The 25,345-nt window shown below is 50.7% G+C and overlaps 1 protein-coding gene across 1 annotated transcript; it reads right to left on the bottom strand.

Moving 5' to 3' along the window:
• Positions 1-1,034: 1,034 nt before the first annotated feature.
• SRPX2 (sushi repeat containing protein X-linked 2) lies at positions 1,035-24,237 on the bottom strand (the record flags this gene model as incomplete). The annotated part of the gene is made up of 10 exons (XM_080719645.1): positions 1,035-1,215; positions 2,547-2,668; positions 5,198-5,331; positions 5,604-5,783; positions 7,140-7,261; positions 7,426-7,552; positions 7,808-7,984; positions 10,625-10,816; positions 18,586-18,666; positions 24,156-24,237. 10 exons carry the CDS (start codon positions 24,235-24,237, stop codon positions 1,035-1,037), a joined length of 1,398 nt encoding a protein of 465 aa, XP_080575771.1.
• Positions 24,238-25,345: the final 1,108 nt, after the last annotated feature.

The raw sequence follows: 25,345 nt of genomic DNA, 5'->3' as shown, positions 1-25,345 counted from the left end.
AAGGACAGCGCTGCACAGCCTCAACTCGGGCTCTGCGTTCTACGAATGTACAAGAGTAGGTTGTGAGCAGCAAGGGGAACTTCCATCACTGCCACCGGTGGGTGGCTGAGGTCAGAGCAGGGATTGGGGCCTGGGGTGTAGCCTGTTTAGCATGTGTCAAGCTGTGGGGATGATCCCCAGGACCGGACGGGGGGACACACACACACACATACACACACACACACACACACACACACACACACACACACACACACACACACACTCACCAGGGATCTGCTTGTAGCTCCATTTCCCAATAGCTTGACCTCAAATTTACTTTCAGGGGTGTATGTATTTTCTTTTTGGTACTGGGATTGAGCCCAGGGGTGCACTACCACTGGGCTACACCTCCAGTCCTTTTTATTTTTTTTGAAGCAGGGTCTCACTGAGTTGCTGAGGGTCTTGTCCTTGAACCTGCCACCCTCCTGTTTCGGCCTCTTATCTACTATGATTACAGGCCTGCACCTCGGTGCCCAGCATGTTTTGCTAACTCTTGATGAAACAATGGTTCAGACAACATTTTTAACCCAGTGCCCTAGAAGGGGAAATGACGAGCAGTTTCCAGAAGTTTTGCAGAGCTCCCCACCCCCATATTCTTAAACTGGGAGGAAAATGCAACATGGCTTGCTTAACGAGTTTCTCAACCCTCTGATGTGATGGTGCTGCCCTCTGCTGGCACCTCAGGGTAGAGGAACCACTGCAAACAGGGCCAGCAGGTGAATAAAGTTAGGTTTTACTTCGCTAAAAGGCTTTGAGGGCTGGGCAGAGGCCCGGGTTAGGAAAGGAAGACTAGCCCCAGCCCACTGTGCAGGGCCTGTTCTCAGCCCCTACCTAGCTGCTTACGCCCCCAGGGAAGCCATTGCACCGCCCCCAAATGGTCCCTGCAGGTATCCCAGCACTGGCCAAGCTTGCTTGGAGTCCCCTTCCCAGAGGCCTCCGTTTTAGCTAGCCAGGGGAGCCCGGTGCGCAGGCCCTCTGCCCGCCCCGCCCCCAGGTCACTCGCACACATCCCTCTGCTCCCGGCGCCGCGCCAGCTCCTGGTCGCTCAGCAGATAGTCGTCAATGAATGTGAAGATCTCCTCCGGGGTGACAGGTTCCATGTAGCGCTCTCGGTCGATCCCCTGCTTGTCAATCAACACCATGTTGAAGTAGGAGCGAGTGAGGCGCTGAAATTGCCTAGAGAGAGCACCCCAGGAGATGTGAGACCTGGCCTGGGCAGTGGTCCCGCAGGGCTCTTCTTACCCTGCTGATGCGCCGATGGATGGAGCCCTTCCACACCACATCCTTGGTCCCATGCATCTCGAGTCTCTGCAGTCTTCCCGCCCCACCGCGCTAGCTCTACTAAGCTGTTCCCGCCCTCACCCTCCTGGGGCAGCTTCATTAGCACCAGCTTCGCGCCTTCGTGGTCCGTTCCTTTAGGCAGGCTACGTATGACTGCATGCCGCGTCTTCCTGGACCAACTCTAGGGGCGCTCGCTACGGGGCCCTGGAGCGTCTGTGCGCCTTTTAGCGCAGGCGAGAAACAACGCCTAGTTAACTCCTCTGTCCGCAGCTGCAAGTCGGCAGCCTCCTCCCTCTGTCACCAGGACTTGAATCTTTCCGTCCCCACGGAGTCTGGGCCGTAGGGGTAGGTACTGTCTCTAGAACACAGAGCCCCGATGACTTTATTGGCCCTGCTATGTGCGGAGGCGGATGGGCAGAGATGCCGAGAAGTCAGGTTCTGCTACTCAGCCTTCGCTTTCCCTGGGGGCTGGTGGGCAGCATTCAAGTGCCAGGGCCTAGGGAGGCATTTTGCTCCTTCAGAGGTGAGAGAGGAGGACAGGACAGCAGGGTCGGAGGCTCATGTCAGTCAAGTTAGGGTTAAATGTCTCAGGCGCGTCACCTGTTTGGGGACAAGGCTTGGCAACCTGCGTTTTTGCAGCACTAAGGATGGAACGGAGGCGCATTCAACTTCTGAGCTCCACCCAGCCCTATTTCTTTTGAAACAGTCTCCATGAGTTGCAAAGGGCCTCACTGAGTAGCTGAGGCCGGCTCGAACCGCGATCCCCCTCTCTCAGCCTCCCAAATACTGGGACTACAAGTGTGCACCACCACACCCGGCTGGATTTAAGCCCTCATTTGATTCTCTTGCCACAGTTAAGAATCACTCTCCAGTCTTACCTAACACATCCACGAAAGTTCAAACATAAAAAATGTCCCAGGAAGCTGGGCATGGTGGTGCAGACCTATGATCCCGGTGCTTGGGAGGCTGAAACAGGACGATCACAGGCTGGAGGCGAACCTTGGTAACTTAGGAAGGCCTTCAGGAACTTAGTGAGGTCTTGTTTTGAAATAAGTTTTAAAAAGGGTTTGTAGGTGGATCTCAGAGGTAGAATTCCCTTGGGGTTTCATCCCCAGTACCAAGAATAAAAAATAAAAAGTGTCCCAAGAGAGTAGTGTCTGCTGGGTCAGCCACAAACCCCGCCGCCAGTGTCCTGCCCACCAACCCTGCAGCCCCCCAGCCGGCACCTGAGCTCCTCAATGATGTCGGCCGGCAGCTGCTGCTCTCGGATGCGCCCCACCTCCTGCGGTGGCTGCCCCACCAGCTCCATGATGGCCACGTGCCGCAGGTCCAGACCACAGGTGGATTGCTGCGAGGGGAGAGAGCAGTTAGTTTCTTCTCAAACTAAGGCCCCTTGGCTGACCCTGCTGGCCACGGGGGGGCAGTGTAGGAAGGGAGGGGCTCCTGCAGTGATCACACGGTCCCCCGGAGATCTCCGGAGGACACAGCTTCCCCCTGGCATTTCTGAAGGGCTGCCAGAGGCTTCCCTTGGTTCCACTGAACTGCATGCAACCGGGCTCACAGAGGAGAGTAGGAAAGAGGAACAATCACCGACCTGCAGGAACAACCGCCGCTCAGCCCATGGTTCTGAACAGATGACTGTTGTGATAATGGCTATTGTTTTTTGTTTATTGACCCGGACCTGATGCTGTGCGGAAACAGCCGAATCCTCTTAAGGCCCCAAACGGGAAACAAGGGACGTGGTGGCATTCTTACTCCATAGGAAAGAACGGAAGCTGCCCGCATTTGTAAGACCGTAAGGCGCTGAGTCTCAGCTGATGCCCAAGGTCAAAGATGTGCTTTTGCCACCAGACCACATCCCCAGGCCCCAGGGCCTTCTCTGGGTTTCCAGGATTTATTCAAATAGGGCCCAGTGCTGCTGCTTTCTCGCTCTCACTCTCGCTCGCTCTCGCGCTCTCAATCTCGCTCTGTGAAGATTGAGCTCAGGGCATTCTATCACTGAGCTAGGCCCCCATTTCTTTTGATTTTGCAACGGAACATCACTAAATTAGATATCACGGAGGCTGACCTCGAACCTACAAACCTCCTACTTCAGCCTCCCAAGTAGGAGGATGGCAGTGTACACCGTGCAGGGCCCGTGCTCTCTGCGTCCCCCTTGTTGCCTTCCTCCCTGGTCGTCCTGCAGGTGTTCTGGCAGTGTTGCCGGAATCCTTCCCTGGTGGCCCTCCTTTCACCCTTGATGCTGTCCTCATCCCTGAGCCTCGGGCTCGGCATCCCTGCACACTCCTCCTCTGTGTCTGCCTTTTTGGATTCCCGGAGGAACAAGGTCCTTTTTGATCAAGACCTACGGGTTCGTGCTGTTGGCAAAAGCGCTGCCATCATGGGCTGCTGAACATGGAACTGGGAAGTTCTGTGATTCCGTTTTTAGAAAGCTTCTAAGCAGCTGCTTCTTTTACTTGGGCACCTGTCGGCTCTCTGGAGGTGCTTCTTTTAGTGTTTCATTTATTTGTTTATTTATTTATTTTGGGTATTGGGGGGTAGAACCCAGGGGCATTCTACCACTGAGCTAACCCCCAGCACATTTCCCTTTTTATTTTGAAATACGATTTCACTAAGTTGTTGAGGTCTTTCAAACATGCTGAGGCTAGCCTCAGACTTGTGACCCCCGGTCTCAGCCTCCCAGGTAGCGGGTCACAGGTGTGCACCCCACGCGGCTCTGTCAGCACAGTCTGGGTTCTTGTGAGGAACTTGGCTGTGCTCTTGTGTGTGTGCGGTACTGGAGGTGGAACCCAGGGCATTCTACCCCAGAGCTCCACCCCCAGCCCTATGTTTTATTCTTTATTTTGAGTCAGGGTCTCACTGAGTTGCAGAGGGCCTCACTGAGTAGCTGAGGGTGGCCGCGAACCGCGATCCTCCCGTCTCAGCCTCCCAAGGACTGGGATTACAAGCGTGCGCCACCACGCCCGCCGAGTCCGTTCTTTTTACAGGTCCTCATGGTCATATCTCTTCTGTCCTACCTCTCTCTCATCCCCCAGTGGCTTTGGCTGGCAATCTCTTAGTACATTAAAAGTCATTAGCCGGCTGCAGTGGCACACACCCGCAATCCCAGTACTTGGGAGGTTGAGACAAGAGGATCACAGATTTGAGCCCAGTTTTAGCAACTTAGTGAGCCTCTCAGCAACCTAGTGAGACTTGGTTTCCAAATAGAAAAGAAAATAGGGCTAGCGCTGGAGCTCAGAGGGAGAACACCCCTTTGTCCAATGCACGCTACCAAGAAAGCCATCACGCAGCTTCCTCGTTTTTCTCTGCCATCACCGTCCTTTTCCTACTGGCAGTGGCGGAGCGCACAGGTCCTCGAGCTGGACCTCCAGGGTTCAAGACCACGCTGCTTCTTACTAGCTAAAGCTCTGGAAAAACCACCGTCCGTGCCTGAGTTTTCTCTCCTACTCAGTGGGAATTATAATAGAACCTGCCTCATACAGGTTCTTGTGAGAACTCGACACGTATGTGTAAAGCGAGTAGGTCAGTTCCTGGCGCTCACGCGGCGCTTAGTGCAGAGGCGTTAGTGCTACCGTTCCTTGCAGACACAAGGGGGCAGGCGCAGAGCCTGGCAGGTCTCCCCATGGCGCTTCGCCACACTCCCTGCCCGATTCCCCGGGTCCTGCAAGGCACGCCTATTGTGCCAGTGGCGTATTGCTTTTTCAGCCCCAAATGTAGACTTCTTTTTAACAATGTACTAAATACGCCCGTGCTAAACTGATCAAATGCTCCCAGCCGATCACGTGGCAGATAGGGTTTACTGCAGAGGGCACGTACTGGAGCTGGAAGAGGGATGGGCAAGGTCCGGGGCCTGCGCCCTCAGCAGGGGCGGTCTCACCTGGAGCATAGACAGCTGCATTTTATAATACCGGTCGGAGGGGTCGGGAGCCGAGACAATGAGCAGCCGCTGCTTCTCGTAGAACTGGTCCAGGAGGCCAGCAGCCGAGTTCACGTTGACACTGATCTTCAGAGCTAGGGCAGAAGCAGAGGGCCGCTGTCTCCGGCACCCTCACTGAGCGCCTCACTTCTTGGGGACTTCCACTCTTTGGGGTTAGCCTTCTGGTTATTTCTCCCTTCCCTGGAGAGAAATCCTGAAAGAAACTTGGGGACTTTAAAGCCGCCTTCTCGGGGCAGAGGTATTCCTTGGGGCTCTTGAAATGGAGACATCTCAGAAGCCCCCTATTTACACATAGCCATGGGACCCCCACGCCACGGGGATCATCCAAACTCCCCGTTTCACTCACGGGTACAGAGGGGCGGCGATCCTGACCACTGGCGACTGGACTGGCAGACCCGGGAGGGGGTGCCCTGGCGCTCGTAGCCGCCGTCGCAATGGTATTCACAAGTGGCGCCATAGTTATCCCCCGCTGAGGTGCAGCTGAGGTAGCCGTGCGGTGGCGCCTTCAGAGCTGGGCAGCGTCTCACTGTTGGGGAGGGGTGCTAGTTAGCGGTCTGTGTCTCTTCCGGGGAGGAAAGGCTAAGCCGGGGCCCACGCGGCGATGCCCAGAGCACAGGGCTGGGCTCATCAGAACAAATGCCTTTTCTATGTTTCCCGTGCTCAAGGATGAAGCCGGAAGTTCCTTTTGTAGGGAATTAAATTTGATATTCAAACAGAGGTTGGAGATACAGGTGAATATACATATTGGCATCAAAAGACTATCAACCTATCAAAGAAAATATTGTCATCTACTTTCAGACTTAATGGAGCCGCTGTATTAAAACGGCCACCTTAAAGAATGACTTTCAGTCGCACAGATAAGTTGGAGGAGATGTTTTGGTGTTGTTACTGGGGACTAAACCCAGGGCTGTTCTACCTCATAGCTACACTCCAAGGCCTTTTAACTTTTATTTTGAAACAGGGTCTAAGTTGTTGAAGCTGGCCTTGAACCCATAGCTCTTTTTTCTAATGTAGTACTGGAAACTGAATCAAGAGGCACTCTACCTTTGAGCTATGCCTCAGGCCCTTTTTTATTTTTATTTTGTAACTGGGTCTCATATTATTGCATTATTATTATTATATCATTACTGCATCCTGCTAGCCTTGAATTATTATTGTCATTGAAAATATGTCTAAGGAAATTTTAAAGAACATAGAGAAATTAACTTGTATTTTAATGCAGAAGGATAACCTTTGTTATTTTTCAAATGTCCAAAAATGAGTGGGAATTATTTTTATAATGGGAAAAGCAAAGCGAAACAGTGGGGCACAAAGCAAAGAGGAAGAATCGGGTACTTACCAACCCAGTTTTTGTTTTGGTAGAGGGAAAGTACTGAGCATGAAAACGGATTCAATTTGATCTTTTTTTGGGGTCTGGGGATGGAACCCAGGGGCATTCTACCTCTGAGCTACACCCCCTGCCCTATTTTTTATTCTTTATTTTGAAACAGGGTCTCGCTGAGTTGCGGAGGGCCTCACTAAGTAACTGAGGCTGGCTGCGAACCATGATCCTCCTGTCTCCGCCTCCCAAATGCTGGGATGACAAGCGTGCCCACCACGCCCAGCTGATTTGATCATTTTGAAGGCCAAGAAAAGAAATGGCTAGAGTGTCTCTGAGAATTTTATCTGGATGTAGGAGGAGAGAGCCCTGTTGAAGAGCCGAGGCTTCTGTATCATGAGTCGAGGCTTGTGTATCATGTGCGCGCACAGGTAACGGAGGCTCCTGGGACGAGCCTGCTTGGGGACTCGGTTTCCCCTCTGCCGGGCCGCAGAGGAGAAGCTTGGAGTGGGGCCTCTAGCAGCTCTGGGTGGAGCCAGGATAAGAACCCAACTGCGATCTGACCTTGTACTTTCACAATGAACTTGCAGCTCGCCCTGTTGTAGGCCTGGTCGTAGGCAGTGTAACGAATCACATGCTCTCCCTCAGGAAAGCTGGAACCAGGCTCTGGGCCCCGGAGCGTCACCCTGCAGGAATAAGGGTGACGGAGTTACTGACAAAAATGGTTCTTAGACTCGACATGTGAGGCACACGATCACTTAGCCTCAGCCGGCGTGCTTTCCACGCGAGCAGCCTGAGGCCTGAGGGAAGCTTCTAGAAAGCACCAGGGGTATGCATGACTCGAGCTCACCTGGTGATCGTTCCATCAGCAGAATCTTTCACCAAGGGCGGGTCCCAGTAAACCCGAGCAGTCAGTTTCTCTGGCTCTGCCATCTTTTCACGTGAGTGGGGACAGCGGATCTTGGGAGGATCTATGTCTGTGGAGGTTAAAAATCAAGTGTTCCCTGGAAACAACAGCACGCCGAGCTGAGTGGGGAAAGTGTTCGAGGCTTTCAAGAAACCGAGGGAAGAAGCCTGACCCCAGGGGAAGTAGGTACTCTGTTAAGCTCATGCTCCTGCACGGCCCCCGCGGCCAACAGGATTGCCTTCTGTGACTACATCGTGCGCCTTTTTTGGACATAGTGTGAGGATGGCTCTTTGCAGCAGGAGAGCTGGGAGCGGCCAGCATTTACCTACGCACACAGGCTCGCCTCCACTCCACCGTCCATCTTCCATGCAGATTCGGCTGCGGTCACCTTCTAGGTGGTAGCCAGGGGAGCAACTGTAGTCACAGCGGGAGTCAAGAAGCACCCCATTTGTGCAGGTGTAGGTGCCGCTGGTGATGAACGGCAGAGCATGGCATCGCATCTCTAAGAGAGAACCAAGTGGCAAGCTCGGTGGTCTGTGAGAGTAGCTGGAGCTGATACCCGGGCAACTAGTACAGGGAGAACCCTATCAGAGACATACAGGGAAACACAGAAAGCCAACACAAAGTGCTACCCTGACATTTGGGGGCCTGTAGCAGTCAGCTGTGTGGGTGTTGTTGCTGTGACCAAAGTACCTGATAAGAAGCACTTAGAGGAAGAAAGGCTCATTTGGGCTCATGGCTTCAGAGGTTCGGTCCAAGGGTGAACAGTGCCAAGGCTGAAACCTTGTGGTAGCGGGGGATTGTGTAAGAAAGCTGCTCAGTTCATTGCTGCCCAGAAACAGAAAGCCAGAGGAGGGGCTCAGGGACAGACAGAGCCCTCACAGGCCATGCCCGCAGTGACCCACCCGCCAGCCACATGCCACCTCTCAATCTTCCCACACTGGGGACCAGGCTTTCAACTCAGGAGCTTGTAGGGGGAGTACTGCAAATCCAAACCCTAACACTGCCTTTGCCCATGTCTTCTCCTTTTCATATTATAAAGAACAGAAGCGCCCTTGGGGTGTAGGGGTCTCAAATCAAAGACACATAATTACTTGTTGAAGGGCATGGACTTAAGAGTCAGACCTGGGTGTGCTGCCAGCTCTGCGTCTCGCTTGCTCTGTCGCTTGAAGCAGTTGCCTCATCTCTGAGTCTCAGTGTTTTCCTTCGCAAAATGCGAGTGCCTCACAGAGTTTTTGTGCAGAGTAAAGGGACAATGCATCGAGGCCTCCGGGCTCCTCTCGAGCCTCGGCGGTCACTGGTTTCTTCTCCCGCTCCTCAGATGCTTTGGATATGCCCTGAGCGTGTCCACGGTTCCTTTTCGGGTAGCATTTTGGTGCTGAGGCTCACTTACGCGCCAGAGTGGAATGGCTTTCTGTCCATGTGTATGTGTGTGACAATACAAGTCAGTCCAGTGCCTGGAAAAGCGGGTGTGGTGGTATTTGATAAAGAAAGAATCCGTGTGCGTTACACGCCGCGTATGCCAGGAACTGCCACCGTGGATTAATTGTGAGCCTGTGCTTGCCAAAGCCTGGCCTGAGAAAGCTGACACTTGAGAGAAGGAGGCCATATGTTTCTTTAGATTGTCTGTGTTCAGATCCTAAATAAGTTCAGTTGTTGGGAGTTTTGAATAAAGAGCCTATCTGGGATATGTTCATTTGTTTCGTGGTCAAATAGACTTGAAGATTATTCTCCTTCTGCTTTCCAGTATCTGTTATGTGGAGACCTATGCAAAAATGATCTCCTGGAAATCAAGGCCAAGAGAAAAGAATTCTCTCTTCAGATGCACTTGTTTGCTTAGTATTATATGACAATAAAAACGACAGGTCCAAAGTGCTTGCCCTCTTGCCTCCTATGAGGAAGGTCAAAGACAGATTTAACGCCAAAAAAAGAAGAAAGGTCGATTTAAAGCTCAGAGGCAACAACTCGCTTTAGACACCTGGAAATATACGTCTCAAAATCTCAACTGGTTTTCTTTCCATTTCTGATTTATAGCTTTATTTATTTATTGAGTGGTACTTGGGATGGAACCCAGGGCCATTCTACCTCTGAGCTACACTCCTAGTGCTATTTTTTTATTCTTTATTTTGAAACGGGGTCTCACTAAATTGCAGAGGGCCTCACTAAGTAGCTGAGGCTGTCCTCGGACCACAATCCTCCTGTCTCAGCCTCCCAGACACTGGGCTTATAAGCGTGCACCACCACGCCCGGCTTAATTTATAGCTTTATATACTTCAATTTTGTCAAATTAATACCAGTTCATTTTTGCAAATGTTAGGGTTTCATTTGTAAAACAACTTCCTTACAGTTGCCCTCAGTGCTGTGCCGACTTCCTTCTTCCTGGCTATCTGGCTTCTCCTCTCCTCTGTATCATTTTCTCTGACCACCTCACTCCTCTTCGAATGCTCATTTTTTCTGTGTCCAGGTACCTAGCATTGACGTGCACGCATGTGGGTTTCGATTCCATTACTCTGAGAAATCGAATAAGCTACTGAGGGGACCAGTACAGGGCCCTGCACACATAGATGCCCTACAAATGGTATTCAGTGATGGACCTGCGGACAAAGCCCGTCTGCTAAAAGGGGGCAGGCTGTGGGCCTTGAAAAAGAAGTAGGAATATGGAGGATAAAGGGGACATAACCTGAATGTGTGTCTATTAGCCATATTTTAGCATTAGGGCTCCTTCTTTTTGACTTTCAAAAGAAAATGAAGGCTAGCAGATAGTTCATAGCTTCACTAGCAAGGCCTTCTAAGGCTACAGGCCAGGAAGTACAGCACTTCGCATGAATGGGAAGTTTGAGACTACACAAACTTGGAGCTCAGAAGGAGGCCCGGGGCCACATCAGGCCTCAGGGCCAAGCCTCAGCCTCCTTTGGTACTCCTGGCTTCCCTGAGGAAGAAGGCCTGGCCACTCTTAAATAGCCATATTGTTTTGACAATAATCACAGGGAGAACAAAGGAAGTGGAATGCGGGAATGAGGAAAGGCCCTCTTGGAGACCTGTGGAACATTTCCAAATTGCGTTGGAAGGAAGAACACCGTAACACCCGCAGGTGTGCGGCGCTACGTTCTTCCGTACACACACATGCACACGTACAACTTACGCCTGCAGTAGGCAGTTCCAGACCAGCGGCGGCTTGGCAGGCATTGCACCGACCTCCGTCCAATCAGCCGAAAGCCCCGATCACAAGAGAGCTCACAACGTGTTCCTAGGCTGCTGTGATAATTTCCTCCCCTCGGCGAGTAGCATGTGGCTTCTCCATCCTGGATATTTAATGTATAGCACCATCGGGGGACTAGGGCAAAAGAAGAAAAGGAAACTCAAAGCACAGTAATCAAGAGTGTGGTGTCAGCGAAAGGCAGACACACAAATCCACGGAATAGAATAGCAAGCCCGGGATCTTTCCAAAGGGGTTGAAATCAGAGAACTACAGTAACGTATGCATACCCATGTTCATAGCAGCACAAGTCGTAATAGCCAAAATATGGAACCAACCTAGGTCTCCATCAACAGATGAATGGATCGCAAAATTATGGGAAATACACACAATGGAATTCTACTCAGCAATAAGGAAGAACAAAATCATGTAATTCTCAAGAAGATGGAAAGACCCGGAGAATATTATGTTAATTGAGATCAGCCAAGCACAGAAAGAGAAGGGACATATGTTTTCTCGAATATGCCCAAACTAGGGAGTATTAGGGATATCAGAGGGACTCCAGATAATGGAGGGGAGACCTCAGCAAAGCTAGAAAGGAAGGGTAGGAAAGGAAGAAGGCTGAGGTTGATAAAGAGAGGAGCTACATTTGAATAGGTGCATAAGTGGGAATGTAGCGTGGTCAATCTGGACGCTCATTGTTGGGAGGGCACCAAGCGCTGTGTGAATGTCACACAGTGACATTTCCCAATATGATTAACATAAAAATAAAATAAATAAAAAAGAAAAAATAAAAGAATAGAGATCCCAGAAATGGACCCATGCAAGTATGTCCAGAGGCTTTTTTTGACAAAGATGAAAAAATTATTTAGTGGAAGAGTAATAATAGCCTTTCAACAAACAGAATTGGAGCAATTGAACTTTCATATGTACCTCCCCTAAAAAAAAAAAAAAAACAGAACACAGGAAAGAAATACAACCAAATCTGGCATCTTATATACAAACTAACTCAGAATGAATGGTGGACTTAAATGTAAAAAGGAAAACATAAAAAATTTTTAAAAAGGGAGAAAACCTCCAGAAACTGGGGGTAGGCAAAGGCGTCTCAGCTATGACACCAAAAACATGATTCAGAAAAGAAAGATCAGTAAGTGTGAGCTTGTCAAACTTTCCATCTTCTACGCTGTGAAATGCAGTGTTAGGAGAGCAAAGATGGGAGAAAAATTATAGAAAATATAATAAATATTTATTATATTTAAATAAAATAAACTATTTTATTTTAAATAAATATAAAAATTTTATAAATAAATAAAAACTGTACTTCTCTATATTCTACTTAGAATATAGAAAGAACTATCAAAACTTAACAATAAGGAAGTGAACAATTGCTGGGCGTGGTGGCGCACGCTTGTAATCCCAGCACTTGGGAGGCTGAGACAGGAGGATTGCAGGCTTGAGGCCAGCCTCAGCAAATTGTGAAGCCCTGTTTCAAAATAAAGAATAAAAATAGGGCTGGGGGTGGGGCTTGGGGGTACAGTGCCCCGGGTCCCACCCCCAGTTCCGCAAGAAAAAGAGAAGTGAACAATTAGGACTTGCACACAAGATCTGAAAGATACGAACAGACATGTTGCTAACAAGGATCTATACCAATGGCAAATAAGCACACGGAAAGATGTTAGTAATCAAATGCAAGTTAAAACCAGATACCATTAATACACCCACTAGAAGGTCTACATTTTTTAAAAGTGGCAATCAATACCCAGTGCTGATGACGACGGAACAAGAGATTGGAACGCTGATATGTTGTTGTTGGAAATGGAGAAACAGAGACATTTTGGAAAGAAGTTTGGTAGTTTCTCATAAAGGTAACATCATTCCTTCTTGTCAAGAAGCTATCCCAGTCCTTTCTGTCTTCCCCAAATCATCTGAGTTAGCGTGCACGTGTTTCTAGCAGCGCGATTCACAACGGCTAAGTCACGGACCAACCTGGGTGTGTGAGCAGGTGGATGACTCACACGTGCTATATACACAGAATGGAGTTTTCCTCCGCCGTGAAGAAGAGGGGACAATGTCCTTTGCAGGCAAAGGACGGAGCCCAAGAACTTCATGCCAGGTGAGAGCAGCCAGGCTCAGCCAGGCGGCGTATTTTCTCAGGGAGGGAGGAGAGGAGGGGACAGAGAGGCCGAGGAAGGAAAGAGTTCAAGCATTTTGGTATATGAGTGCATCACCGTCGAGCGGACCAGCGTGCACGGGGGGGGGGGGGAAGCACGTATGAATAGAACCCTTCGCATCTCACTACCACGTACAGTTACGATGCCCCAGGGAAGCAAAAGAAAGGCAAGTACGTTCACCGATTCCACGCTAGGGTATTTCCCCAAAGGAAATGAAAAGCTGGCTCCACACAAAATTCTAGAGACATATGTCTAAAAGAACGCTGCTCATAATTGCCCCAAGCTGGAAACAGCTTAAATGTCTTTCTGTGACCAGCTTTGGTTTATCCGTAGGAAAGAATGGAGTGCTATTGAGACGTTTGATTACAGTGCACCAGTAAAAAGAATTTAAAAACGTGGACATCAATGTCCATAAGGCAAAAAAAGAAACAGAAGGGAGTGCTGATACCCACCGCGCTCTACAGCGTTCTCTTTCTATAACAGAGACATAGGATAACAATACATAGGCAAAGCCAGGCATGGTGGCTTAGTCCTGTCATTACAGTACGTGGGAAGCCAAAACAGGAGGGCTACAGGTTGGAAGGCAGCCTCGGCCACTTAGCGGGATCTCAGCAACAGTTCTTTTTCTTTTGCAATACTGGGGATGGAACCCAGGAGCAGTCTACTTCCGAGCTACACCCCAGCCCTAGTTTTTGTTCTTTCTTTCTTTCCTTCTTCCTTCCTTCCTTCCTTCCTTCCTTCCTTCCTTCCTTCCTTCCTTCCTTGGTGGAACTTGGGATGGAACCCAGGGGCTTTTCTACTTCTGGGCTATACCCCCAGACCTATTTTATGCTTTATTTGGCAACAGGGTCTCACTGAGTTGCTGAGAGCCTCACTCAGTAGCTGAGGCTGCCTTCGAACCTGTGTGATCCTGTCATCTCTGCCTCCCAAGCGTGGGGATTACAAGCGTGCGCCACCACGCCCGACTGTTTATTCTCTATTTTGAAACAGGGTCTCACTGAGTTGCAAAGGGCCTCACTGAGTAGTAGCTGAGGTTATCCGCGAATCACTATCCTCCAGTCTCAGCCTCCCGAATCCTGGGATTACAAGCATGTGCCACCATGCCTGGCTATAGAATAAAATTTGAAAATAAAAATAAAATTGGTCAGAGGTAGAATGTCCCTGAGTTCCATCCCCAGCAACACACACACACACACACACACACACACACACACACACACCACACAGGATGCCTCGCTGGCTGTACAAAATAAATGTCAGTGCTTGCGATGTTAAAGGGACACGTGTAAGCAACGGGGCCACGTGGCCAAGCCTGCTTCCACAGCCAGGCGCGGATCTGTCACCCAAGGCCGGGAAGGCTAAAGCGCGCCGGAGCTGATTCGAGCCTGAACCCGAGGGACACAAGCCCTGAGGACACTTCTGAGCAAAGCCTCTCCGGAGCTGGAGGAACCAAGAAAGGCTGAAGCCTCTGCCTGAGTGCTGCGGGAGAAGGCAGACGCCCCGGGAAGCTGGTCTTCAACCCACAGCACGCTCGGGGCTCCTAGCATTCGTTTGAAGCCAGTGGCAGTGACAGGGCTGCTCTGGAGACACTCGAGACCTTCTCTCCAATTTATGGGAAGTCTCTTAAGCACTCCAGTTGCAGAGCTGTTGATTATGAGGCTACCGCGCATGCCACGAAGCCCTCGCGTGGGAGGCTGGGACCTCGACAGTCACTTCCGTTCCATGTCTCTCCTGGATTCTGTCAAGGAAAATACACATCAGACGGAAACTGGCAGGAGAAACGGGACCGGTGCGGGGAAATAGGAAGCCCAGGATTCCTGCTGAGACAGTAAGGGGGCTCCAGCTATTAGAGATACGTTCACATTTGCTGACCCTGTTTCAAAATAAATCGTGGCGTACAGATAAAATGTTCGACGGCTGGAGAAGCACAAAACAGCAGTCCCGGTTTTCCAGTTAGGAAGAAGGTAGCTTCTGGGACTCGCAGCCTGGTGACGCCGGTGCGTATTTCAAGGGCTGCCGCGACCTCATTTCCTTTTTGGGTAGGGCCGCCAGGTGGGGGGAGCGGGGAAGAGGAGGCATATGGAAATAATGAGGCCCGCGACCGTACTGCCATGCCGGTGACGTGGGCAAGGTGAAGAAGGCAGGAGAGGCGCCATACGGTTAAAGAGATTCATAACTGGCTGGACAACTGTACCAAAAGAATGCCAATGGGAAACTAAACGACGTGCCTCCGGATGTCATTAAATACTGCCTGGCCCAAATCTCTGCTAGGAAATGTCTGTATGGAGTGTCCAGGCGCCATGCTACTCATTTCTTTCCATATACATCATCTCATATACTTCTCCCAACAGCCCCATGACACTAGGTGGATATTTACCCTTATTTTGCAGACAAGGCAGTAACCTGCCCAGGGTCCTTCAGCCAGTAAGAAACAAGGCTGGGACGTGAACGCAAGCTTTGCCTGCTACAAAACCCATATTCTTTCTAAGCACAAAATCAGCCGCTGCAGTTGCTGCTGGTGTGCGTGTGCGTGTGTGCGCATGTGTGTGTGTGCGCGCGCGCGTGTGTGTGGTGCTGGTAGAACCAGGGATGTTCTACCTCTGAGCTACACCACCAGCCCTTCCAGCCCTTTTGATCTTTTATTTGGAAACTTTGCCCATTCACAGTCTCTTACTATCTGGCTTCCAATTCTGGGATGCCGACAACCAGCAGTGACCTTTCCAGGGCTCTGTGGGAGCAGTACAGGACTCTTTTTTAATTTTTAATTTTTTTGCGGTACTGGGGATGGAACCCAGAGGGTTCTACCTCCAAGCCACACCCCCAGGCCTATTTATTTATTTATTTATTTATTTATTTATTTATTTATTTTGGTGGTACTGGGGTTCCTGGAAGCCCTTCTACCTCCGGGCTACACTCCCAGACCTATTTTATACTTTTTTATTTTTGGAAACAGGGTCTCTTAAACCAGCGGGGCTGAAGCGTGGGGATTACAAGCGTGCGCCACCACGCCCGGCGTCCCAGTCCTATATTTTATCCTTTATTCTGAAACCGGGTCTCAGGGAGTTGTAGAGGGCTTCACTAAGTAGCTGTGGCTGTCCACGAACCGCCATCCTCCTGGCTCAGCCTCCCGAATGCTGGGATGACAAGCGCGCGCCGCCACGCCCGGCAATACATGGCTCTTTCTGTCAAACGGATAATCATTTTGTTGAGAGTAATACAAAGAAGAGTGCTCTAGGCAGAAAGTAGAGCGCCCGGGCTGAAGCGCAGATTGCATGGGGGAAGAAGAGGTAAGACTGTCAGACAGGGATGTTAGTTCGGGGCCAAGTTGGAGATTAAAATGGTCAGAGTGGTCGTCAGTTGTGGCATACACCTCTAATCCCAGTTCTCAGGAGGCAGAAACCGGAGGATTGCAGGCTCGAGGCCAGCCTCTGCCACTTACCGAGATCCTGTTTCCAAAATTAAAAATAGAACAAAAAGGGTTGGGAGTGCCAGGTGTGGTGGAGCATGCCTGTAACCCCAGTTCTTGGGAGGCGAAGACAGGAGAATGCTAAGTTTGAGGCCAGCTTTAGCAATTTAGTGAGACTCTGTTTAATATGAAAAAATAAAAGGGTTGGGGTTGTAGCTTGGAGGAAGAATGCTCCTAGGTTCAATCTCCAGTACCACACCCACAAGCACAAAAAATTCAGAGCGGTTAATATAAAAAATGAAATTAAAAGCCAGGCATGGTGCTACACGCTTGTAATCCCAGCATTGGGAAGGCTGAGGCCGGAGGATCGCAGTTTGCAGACAGCCTCAGCTACTCAGTGAGCTACTCAGTGAGGCCCTTTGCAACTGAGTGAGACCCTGTTTGAAAATAAAGAATAAAAAGTAGGACTGGGGTGTAGAGGTGGAATGTCACAGTGGGCTGCTAGGTTTGGGGGATGGAGAGACAAAAGGTTTCCTGTGCTTTCGCTTGGATTTCTTGGCCGTCCGTGACACAGTTGCTCTCTTCCAACTGTTCCTCTGTGGCTTTCGCAGGATGATGGACCCTGGCCTGACCTCCTTCGTCGAGGCTGACCACTGGCCCTCTCTTCCTACTTTGCTATCCGTATCTGCGAATCATTTCTAAGTTGCTGACCTGGCCTCTGCGTCCTCGCACAGTCATCCGCCTAAGTCGGCGACGCACAAGACTCCATCTTTCCACCTTCAGCTGCCTATATACGATCTTTTCTTGTTTCGATCCTGGGGGTGGAACCCAGGGGCGTTCTCCCTCTGAGCTCCACCCCAGCCCCATTTTTTATTCTATATTTTGAAACAGGGTCTCGCAGAGTTGCGGAGGGCCGCACTAAGTAGCTGAGGCTGGCCGTGAAGCGCGATCCTCCTGTCTCTGCCTCCCCAATGCTGGGATTCCAGGCGTGCGCCCCCCACGCCCAGCCTCCTATAGGGCATCCCTATCAAACCAGTTTTCTTTTATAACCTTGTTTTTCTGAGAAGAGTCTTGCAGTTCTCCAGGCATTTAGAATAGTTGATGTCTTTCTTGGCATATCGAGTCTGTGCCAATTCTTGCCATCTCTGGATACCTCCTATTTTCTTATTCCAGTGCCAGGGATCAAACCCAGATCTGCACGTGCTGCGCGAGCGCTGTGCCACTGAGATGTACTCCAGCCGTTGGGTGCGCCTCGACGCTCGCGTCCTTGCCACTGCCCTTAGTCCCCTCTAGCTCACATTTCCCGGAGACTCCTAGATCCCGCTCTACTCCACCAAGCCCCTACTGTTTGACTAGATTAACCAGGCGGGTGTTCTGAAGTTATTCACAATGCCACTCCCCTCAGCAAAAGCTTCGGCTGGCCGGCATGACTCCTAGCACAAAGGCTCTTCTGCGTGGCTTTCTAAGTAGAGAAAGATGATCAGTAAGGACAGGGAGATCAGCTACCGCCTGGCTTTCCTGCGAACCAGGAATCACTATTTGGCACGTCTTCCCAGGGAGCCCTCCTGCCTGTCCTTCCGGGCCCCTGGATCACAGAGCTTCCCCTTCAACCTGCTCTCTGCTACTGCCTCCGCGTCCCATCGCCTACACCCGCACTGCTTCTTTTTGTGGTAGGGATTGAACCCAGGGGCATTCTACCTCTGAGCTCCATCCCTAACTATTTTTATTTTTTCTTTTGAAACAGGATCTAGGGTGCTGAGGCTCGCCTGGAACCCCTGATTCTCTTGTCTCCGCCTCCCAAGTACCAGGAGTATAGGCCTGCGCCGGGCTTTAGACTGTTTTTCTTAGTTCCCTCCAGTGGTGACAGGCCTTCTCACCCCATATCTGTTTTGCCAATGTCACCCAGCCCTCAGTGCCATTCATCCTGCCAGGCTCAGCACACGTGTCATCTCTCGTGGCCTCTTTCCTTGCTTCGTGTTGTCTCGGTCCCCGTTACCTTACTGCTGCCCTGTAGTTGTGCGTTCACTTGCCTTACTCCTGCTACTTTTACCTTCCTCTCGCCCCCAGTGGAGCACAGGCTCCTTTGAGGGGGATTTTGGATCGCCCATTGGCTTCCTTTGCAAGGACTAGGGCTAAAGTAGGTCCCGGTCAATACTTAGTGATAAGATGAGTCACAGGCAAGTCAGTAGCCAGGTTCAAGAGTAGAAATCGCAGCCCCTGCCCATTCCTTGTGCTGCAGTTTGGGCACCTAGCAGCCAAACCTGGACGAAGATGCCTAGGCCTTGGGGCAGAGAAGAGCCTTGTGGTGGCCGGAGAAGCAGGGGGATTACCTCGGTAGTCCAGGGCAGGGGCCCGGGGGACCTCCTCTGCATGGACTTCATTGTAGCTTTCCTCTGGATAGTAGCCGGAACCTAGCATGAAGAAGACAGCGCAGGTTGCTGGAGGGGCTTCCTCAAGCCCTCCCTGCCCTCACCCTTGGCCTTCCCTGAGGACATGGCACCCCATGGGCAGGGAGGCCCATCTCATTCTGCTGTGGGTGAACGGCAGCATATCAGGTGCACAGACGGCAAGCTCACGGCCAGGCAGTTCGCTGGTTGCACCAGAAGGCTCCTTTTTTTTTTTTTTAATTGGGGATTAACCCAGGGGGGGCATTCTAAATCCCAGCTAGAGCCCCAGCTCTTTTTTGACTTTTGACTTTGAAACAGAGCCTCACCAAGTTGCTGAGGTTGTCCTTGAACCAGTGACCCTCTCATCTCAGCCTCCTGAGTACTGGGATTACAAGTGTGTGGTACCACACCCAGCTCAGAAGGCTCCTTTCGAATTCAAAATAAGTGAACTTTTTGACCATTGATCAACCCTATGAATCTGGACTCTAAATGACCCATTTCCTTGATGCATGAGACTCTGGGCCTGGTCCCCAGTACTGCAAAAGGAAAAAAAAAGTCTGGCCCAGGTATGATGACAAACACTTGTGATCCCAGTATTTAGAAGGCTGAGACATACACGTCCTTGTGAAACCAAGCTCTGAGGGTGGACCGCTGTCCCAGGTAGGAGGGAAAGGATTTGAGACTAATGTCTTCTCTAGTGCCTGTTCAGAACCCTCAGAGGAAGGCCTTCACTCAAAGTTTAGCTCCCAGAGCTCGAGCATCTGGCCGCTTGATCGCCGTGTTTGAGGGTGGCATACCAAGGCAGAGATAGATGGCTCAAAAGGGTGTGTGTGCACACGTGTGTGTGTGTGTGTGTGTGTGTGTGTGTGTGTGTGTGTGTTGTATGTTATTGGGGATTGAACTCAGGGGTGTTTTACCTCTGAACTATACTCCCAGCACAATTTTACTTTTTATTTTGAAAAAGGGTCTTGCTAAGTAGCTGAGGCTGGCTGTAAACCTGCGATCCTCCTGTCTCAGCCTCCCAAGTACGGGATTTACAAGCGTAGGCAACCTTGCCTGCCTCTCTCTCTCTCTCTCTCTCTCTCTCTCTCTCTCTCTCTGTATGTGGTCTTGGGGATTGAACCCAGGGGAATTCTGCATCAGATACCCCCAGCCACACCCCCGCCATTTCTACTTTTAAACTTTGGCTGAGTTCTGAAGCTGGCCTTGAGCCTCGATCCTCCCACTGAGCCTCCTGAATACTGGGATCCTAAGTGTATGTTATCGTAGCTGGGTTTTGTTTTCTTTTGCATTGCTGGGGAGCAGGCCCAGGGTCTCATGTATATTAGAGAGGCCCTTCACCACTTGGCTACACCCCCAGCCCAAGGCAGAGTCCTTTGGACCCATTTCCTGTTCTCTAATTAGCAGAAGTTTCTGTAGGAAGCGCTGAGCTATACAGCATTCCTCATCTACCTCAGGCCAGCCGAGTGACCCTGTCCCTGTGGCGGCAGGTCTGCGGCCGGCTGGCTGGGAGACTAAACAGTATGTTCCACCAGACAGCAGGAAAATTGGCCATGAATGCGGACTAAGTGGAAAGCAACTTGGTTCTTCCGGAGTGAGGTTTCCGGAAACTCTGCCTCCAGCCCCCCAGAGCTTCAAGGCACACACAGGCTGGGGCACAGGGCCACCAGGCGTGCTGCAGTCTGAGAAAACTCCGCCTTTTCCAGGAGAGAGTGCGCTTCCAGCACAGTGCGGGGTAAACAGGCCGCATGTGGTGGCCTCCCCTCTGCACTCCAGGGTGGAGCCCTGGGCTGGATCATAAAGCTCCTCTACTCCCCACAGGCTCAGGCTGGGGACAGGCTGGGGGAGGCTGGAAACCAGTCCAACTCGGTGAACAAGGGAATGAATCAAGTTGAAAGTGCCTTATGAAATCATGCCCTTGTCGGGCTGCCCTCATTCCAGAGGAGAGTTCATCGTTTACTCTTCCCCTTTCTTTCCTTTTTCCTTGCGGTTTCCCCTTTCGTTTCTTCTGGCTCCCTTTATTTCTCCCTCGGCCTCGCTCCCTCGCTCTCTCTTGGCCCACACGGGAGGCTTCTTTGTGAGGCGCAGAACACTTGTCAGCTGGTTCAGTTTAGTATTAGCCTTAAAGCCACACAGCTCCTGTAAACAGGAGAGCAGATGTGGTGGTTCCCGGCAGTATTAGGTCTCCCCACTCTCGCTCCACGGGGAGCTTGGGAAGAACTGCTCAGCAGACAGCTGTTTACCAGAGAGCAAAGAGGAGTGGCAGGGCCTGTGGCTAGGTGGGAACACCGACAGTGACAGTAAGGACTACCGCCATCACTCGGCCCTACGCTGTGTGGTGTTAGGCATGTGTTGCCATAGCAACTCAACAGTCCACACTCTGAGCGCTCTCTGCTATGCAGATGAAGGAGCAGGCTCAGAGGCTGGAGTTCCCAAGGTCTGTTTGACCCTCTCCACCAGGCCCATACACACCAGGAAGAAAAGGGCAGTGGGGTAGAGGTTTGGATGATGTCTGGTAGGGATAAAATAAAACCCTAAATCTTTCTTGAAACCTAGTTCGGGGGGGGGGCGGTTGGAGGCCACTAGGTATCTTACATCAACCCTGAATTACAGGGGATGTGGAAAACAGAGGGGGAGACTCGATCGGATAATTACAGTCTCCACTAGGGTGCGGAGGTAGCTCCATCAGTGCCAAGTTTCCTTTGTGCCAGGAATGGGCTCTGGCAACCTTACTACTCTAAGCCTTCTGGTTCATCCTCTGTTCGCCTTTGAGTATTTTTATGCATAGGCTGGGATAAGAATGAAACTGGAGGGGCACATTCCACGTGATACCATCTCCTTGTCTCTCTTTGACACTGTGGGGAGGGGATTGGACATTTCTCAGTTCCTTTAGCATAAGGATTTCCAGATTCCCAAAGTTGGCAATGCTGCCCCCTGGTGGAGGGGTGCTGGAATGACCAGGGGTGGTGTTAGCCTTGGGTGCGAATGCAAGGTGGGGAGGGTGATAGAAACATCCAGAGGGAGGCCGGGTAATTGTTTATCCCTCTGAAAAGTGGATGGTAAGCCATGCCAGGTGTGGTGGCACACTTGTAATCCCAGCATTCGGGAGGTGGAGAGTGGAGGATCACGGTTCTCTGATAGCCTCAGCTACTTAGTGAGGCCCTTCCCAACTCAGTGAGACCCTGTTTCAAAAAAATAAAAAGACTAAAAAGTAGTGCTGGGGTATACCTCAGAGGTAGAATGCCCCTGGGATCCATCCCCAGTACCGCCAAAAAGAAAACAAAAGTGGATGGTAAGCCGATATGTTTGGGAATCTATTTTAGGTCGGTGGTTGGTGACTGGGTTCCTCCCCTAGCCACAGTACAGTGAGCCCCTCCAAGCACTGCTCTTCGTACAGTATAGTTCCAAATGTAATTAATAGTTGGAGTCTATTTTCAGAGCCTCATTAATGTTTGACTTCGGACAAGATAGCAAAGCGGCCCTGGATGCATAGGGGGTGTGCAGTAAGTATTTGTGGAATGAAAGTGGAACGGGGGCAAGCCCAGGGGCAGAGCTGAGCACAGAAGAGGCAATCAGAGGAACCCCAAATGTCTCTCCTCGCCTGGCCTCCTGAGAAGGCTTGCTGGCCCTCAAGGCCGTCGGGAGGAGTGCTGGTGAAAACGGGAGCAGGGCGTGCCGTGTCGCCTTTGCAAAGGAGCCCTTCGAGAGCCTCAGAGGGACGGAAGGTTTGCAAAAGTGCCCCATTCTCAGAACTCCGAGGGCTCGGACTTTTCATCCCGCGGAAGGTAGAGGCCTTCGCCCACACTGAGGTTTCATTTATACGAGCGTTCAGAATTGGAGTTTGAGCCATCAGATATCCATCGCCTTAGTTCTGTGGTCTTTGGCTGGAATTTGGTCTTTGGGGCTTGAACTGAAGCTAGGGGGAGGTTGGGGAAAGCAGCTGCATCTTTCTTTCCTGGAGACTTGGGGCTCCTTTAGCCCCAAATGGTGTGTGTTCTGCCAAGGGCTTGATTTGAATTTCTTCATCTCAGTGTCAGCCCCTGTGCTTCCACCCCCTACAAAGCCAGGTTAAGCCAAAGAGGGGAAGGAGTTTGCATATTTATTTGAAAGCTTGATGCAGCTGTCCCAGACAAACAGAGCTCACTGCCAAGGGCCTCCACCAGGAGCTAAGGGCATGTGGAAAATTTTAGCTGCGAGGATTGTGGCTGAGATGGGAGCAGTTTGTTATTTACTCATCTCTGGATATTTTCCTAACCCTACTGGTTGCGCCGGCCTCATTCCCCCACTCTGCCCGGCCCCCGTGAGGGAAGGCGCTGCGGACCACAGAATATTCTTAGCGCTCGGAATGCCAGCTGGGCCCCATCAAAAACCTCGGCATGCCAGCTCCGTATACTTCTCTCATGCTTCCTTCGCCCCCTTTCCCTCTCCTCATTGAAACCTTTCTTGTGGGCTGCCTGTGTCTGGTGAGGAGGGACATATTCAGAAATCTCTATCCTTTCTCATGTAAGAAACATGCCAGAATAAACTAGAGAGTCCTTGATTAAGGGAATGCCACTCAAGCCCACGCCCGCAATCCCAGGACTTGGAGGCCAACACAGCAGGACTGCAGGTTTGAGGCCAGCCTCAGCTACTTAGCAAGGCCCTTAGCAGCTTAGTAAGACCCTGTTTCAAAATGAAAACAGTATAAAATAGGGCAGCGGGTGCAGCTTGGAGGTAGAATGCCTGTGGGTTCAGCCTTCAGTACCACAGTACTGAGAGAGAGAGAGAGAGAGAGAGGGGGGGGGAATATGTGCTTGTCATTAACAACTTTAGCAGAAAGGGGCTAAAAGCATCTCATAAATAAGGCCTGAGAGGGAGGAGGAGAGAGAAGTCTGATGGCTCCTGGTTTCCTTTGAACACATTGCCCTTTCTCTCTTATTTTTCCTGAGTGAGGTACGTGGTCTAAGTACCAATTTTGTGGTCTTGACAATGGCATTCGACTCATAAAGGAATTAATATGAAGACATATTTGACTCGGAAAGGAATGGTTAGAAAATGGTTTTCAGGAAGCTAGGCGCTAAAGCAGGTAAGATAGTTACTTCAGAGGCCCTGTTGTCCAACCTGCTCTCACTCAGGTTCAGTGCAGCCCATTTTCAAATAGCTCTTTGTTTGGGGGTAGTGGGGATTTAGCCAGAGGCACTCTGCTTTCATGCTACACCCACGGCCTTTTTTATTTTGAACCAGGGTCTGGCTAAGTTGCTGAGGGAGGCTTCGAACCATCAGGCCCCCTAGGTCAGTTTTCTATGTCCTGGGATTCCAGACGTGTGCCACCAAGGCCGGCTTCAGCTAGCTCTTGGTAGGGCGCCTCCAAGGCCACCCTTGGCAGCCCGCTCCAGTGTGGCCATCTTTACTGTCTTGGCATGGTTTTCCGTGTATCTGTAAGGAGGCCCCTTGCAGTGTACTCTTTCCTCCCCATGGCTTGGTCTAGGCCCCGCCCGCCCCGGGAGTAAGAGACAGCAGCTCCCAGAGCTTACCTGCATACCAAGTTGCTGCCACTGCTCGAGTTAGGAAGAGCAGCAGGGAGAGAGCTCCTTTTTGAGTTCCTTGACCAGCCATCTTTGAAAGGGAGGGTCAGGGAGACAAAAATACCAGGAGAAAATGGCTTTCCAAGTGCAGTCCTCTGTGAGCTTCACAGAACGAGAGAACGCGGAAACACGGGGCCTGTGAGAAAGAGGGAAGACGTGGAAATGAGTCAGAATTATATCAGCTCCCTCTTTAATATCCCCACTTCATAAAATAACCACACTCTTTTATCCGTGCTCCCCTCTCCTCCCAGCGGGAGGAGAAGGATGACGATGACAGGGTCTATCTGCCACTGATTCCGTGGCCCAAGATGGACACTGACATATCAAGACCAGGAACAGCCTAATTAAACTCACATAGAGCCAGGAGGAACGATGGATGAAACTACTCGGCAGCATTAGCATTAAACACTGGAGTGAATCCAGTTCTGTTGCCTATTAGCCCCAGAGCCTTAGACAAATCCCTTAACTTCTCAGAGACCCTGTTTCCTCATCTATGAAGTGGTGATGATGATGATGATGATGATAATAATAATAATAATAATAATAATAGCTCCCTTATAGAATATCCAGTTACCTGCACATATGGAAGCAATTCATAAACATCTATGTTTTATTACCAACTACATACTGGACATGACAGGAGGTCTCCCTTCTCTGGTGTCTCAGGTGGTAACTAGAACTTGGCTCTGTCCCTGGCTTGGTGGTTTGGTAGTGGCTTCTGATTCTCAAGTCCAGCCTCACCTTCTGGTTTTACTCTGTGGAGCCAGCAGGAAGTCAGAAAGGTTGGGGAGGAGGACCTATCCTGTCTCACTCTAATGGGATAAGAGCATTTGGTGGTTCCCCGTGAGCAAGTGGCTTATAAATGATAGCATTAAAACTTGCTGCCCATTGGTATAAACTGGCCACCGGACCTTTCACCCACACGCTTTCCGTGAAATGCCACTCACTGGAGGGGTGAGTTTCAGAAATGGAGACTGCAAAAAGGTGGCAGATTCTGGCCAGAGTCCCTTTTAGGACATGCAAAACCCGAGAAAGGCAAAGATTCATTTTCCTGTTCATTGCTGGCTTCAGAGTTTACCTAGAAAGTGCAGTTAAGTAGGATGGAGAAAGAGTGAGAGCACGCCGGGGAGCTAAGAAAA

Source organism: Muscardinus avellanarius (assembly GCF_963383645.1).
Source record: "Muscardinus avellanarius genome assembly, chromosome: X".
Classification (NCBI taxonomy): domain Eukaryota; kingdom Metazoa; phylum Chordata; class Mammalia; order Rodentia; family Gliridae; genus Muscardinus; species Muscardinus avellanarius.
The sequence above is the reverse complement of the archived record's forward strand: the minus strand, read 5'-3'. Positions and strand labels throughout refer to the sequence as shown.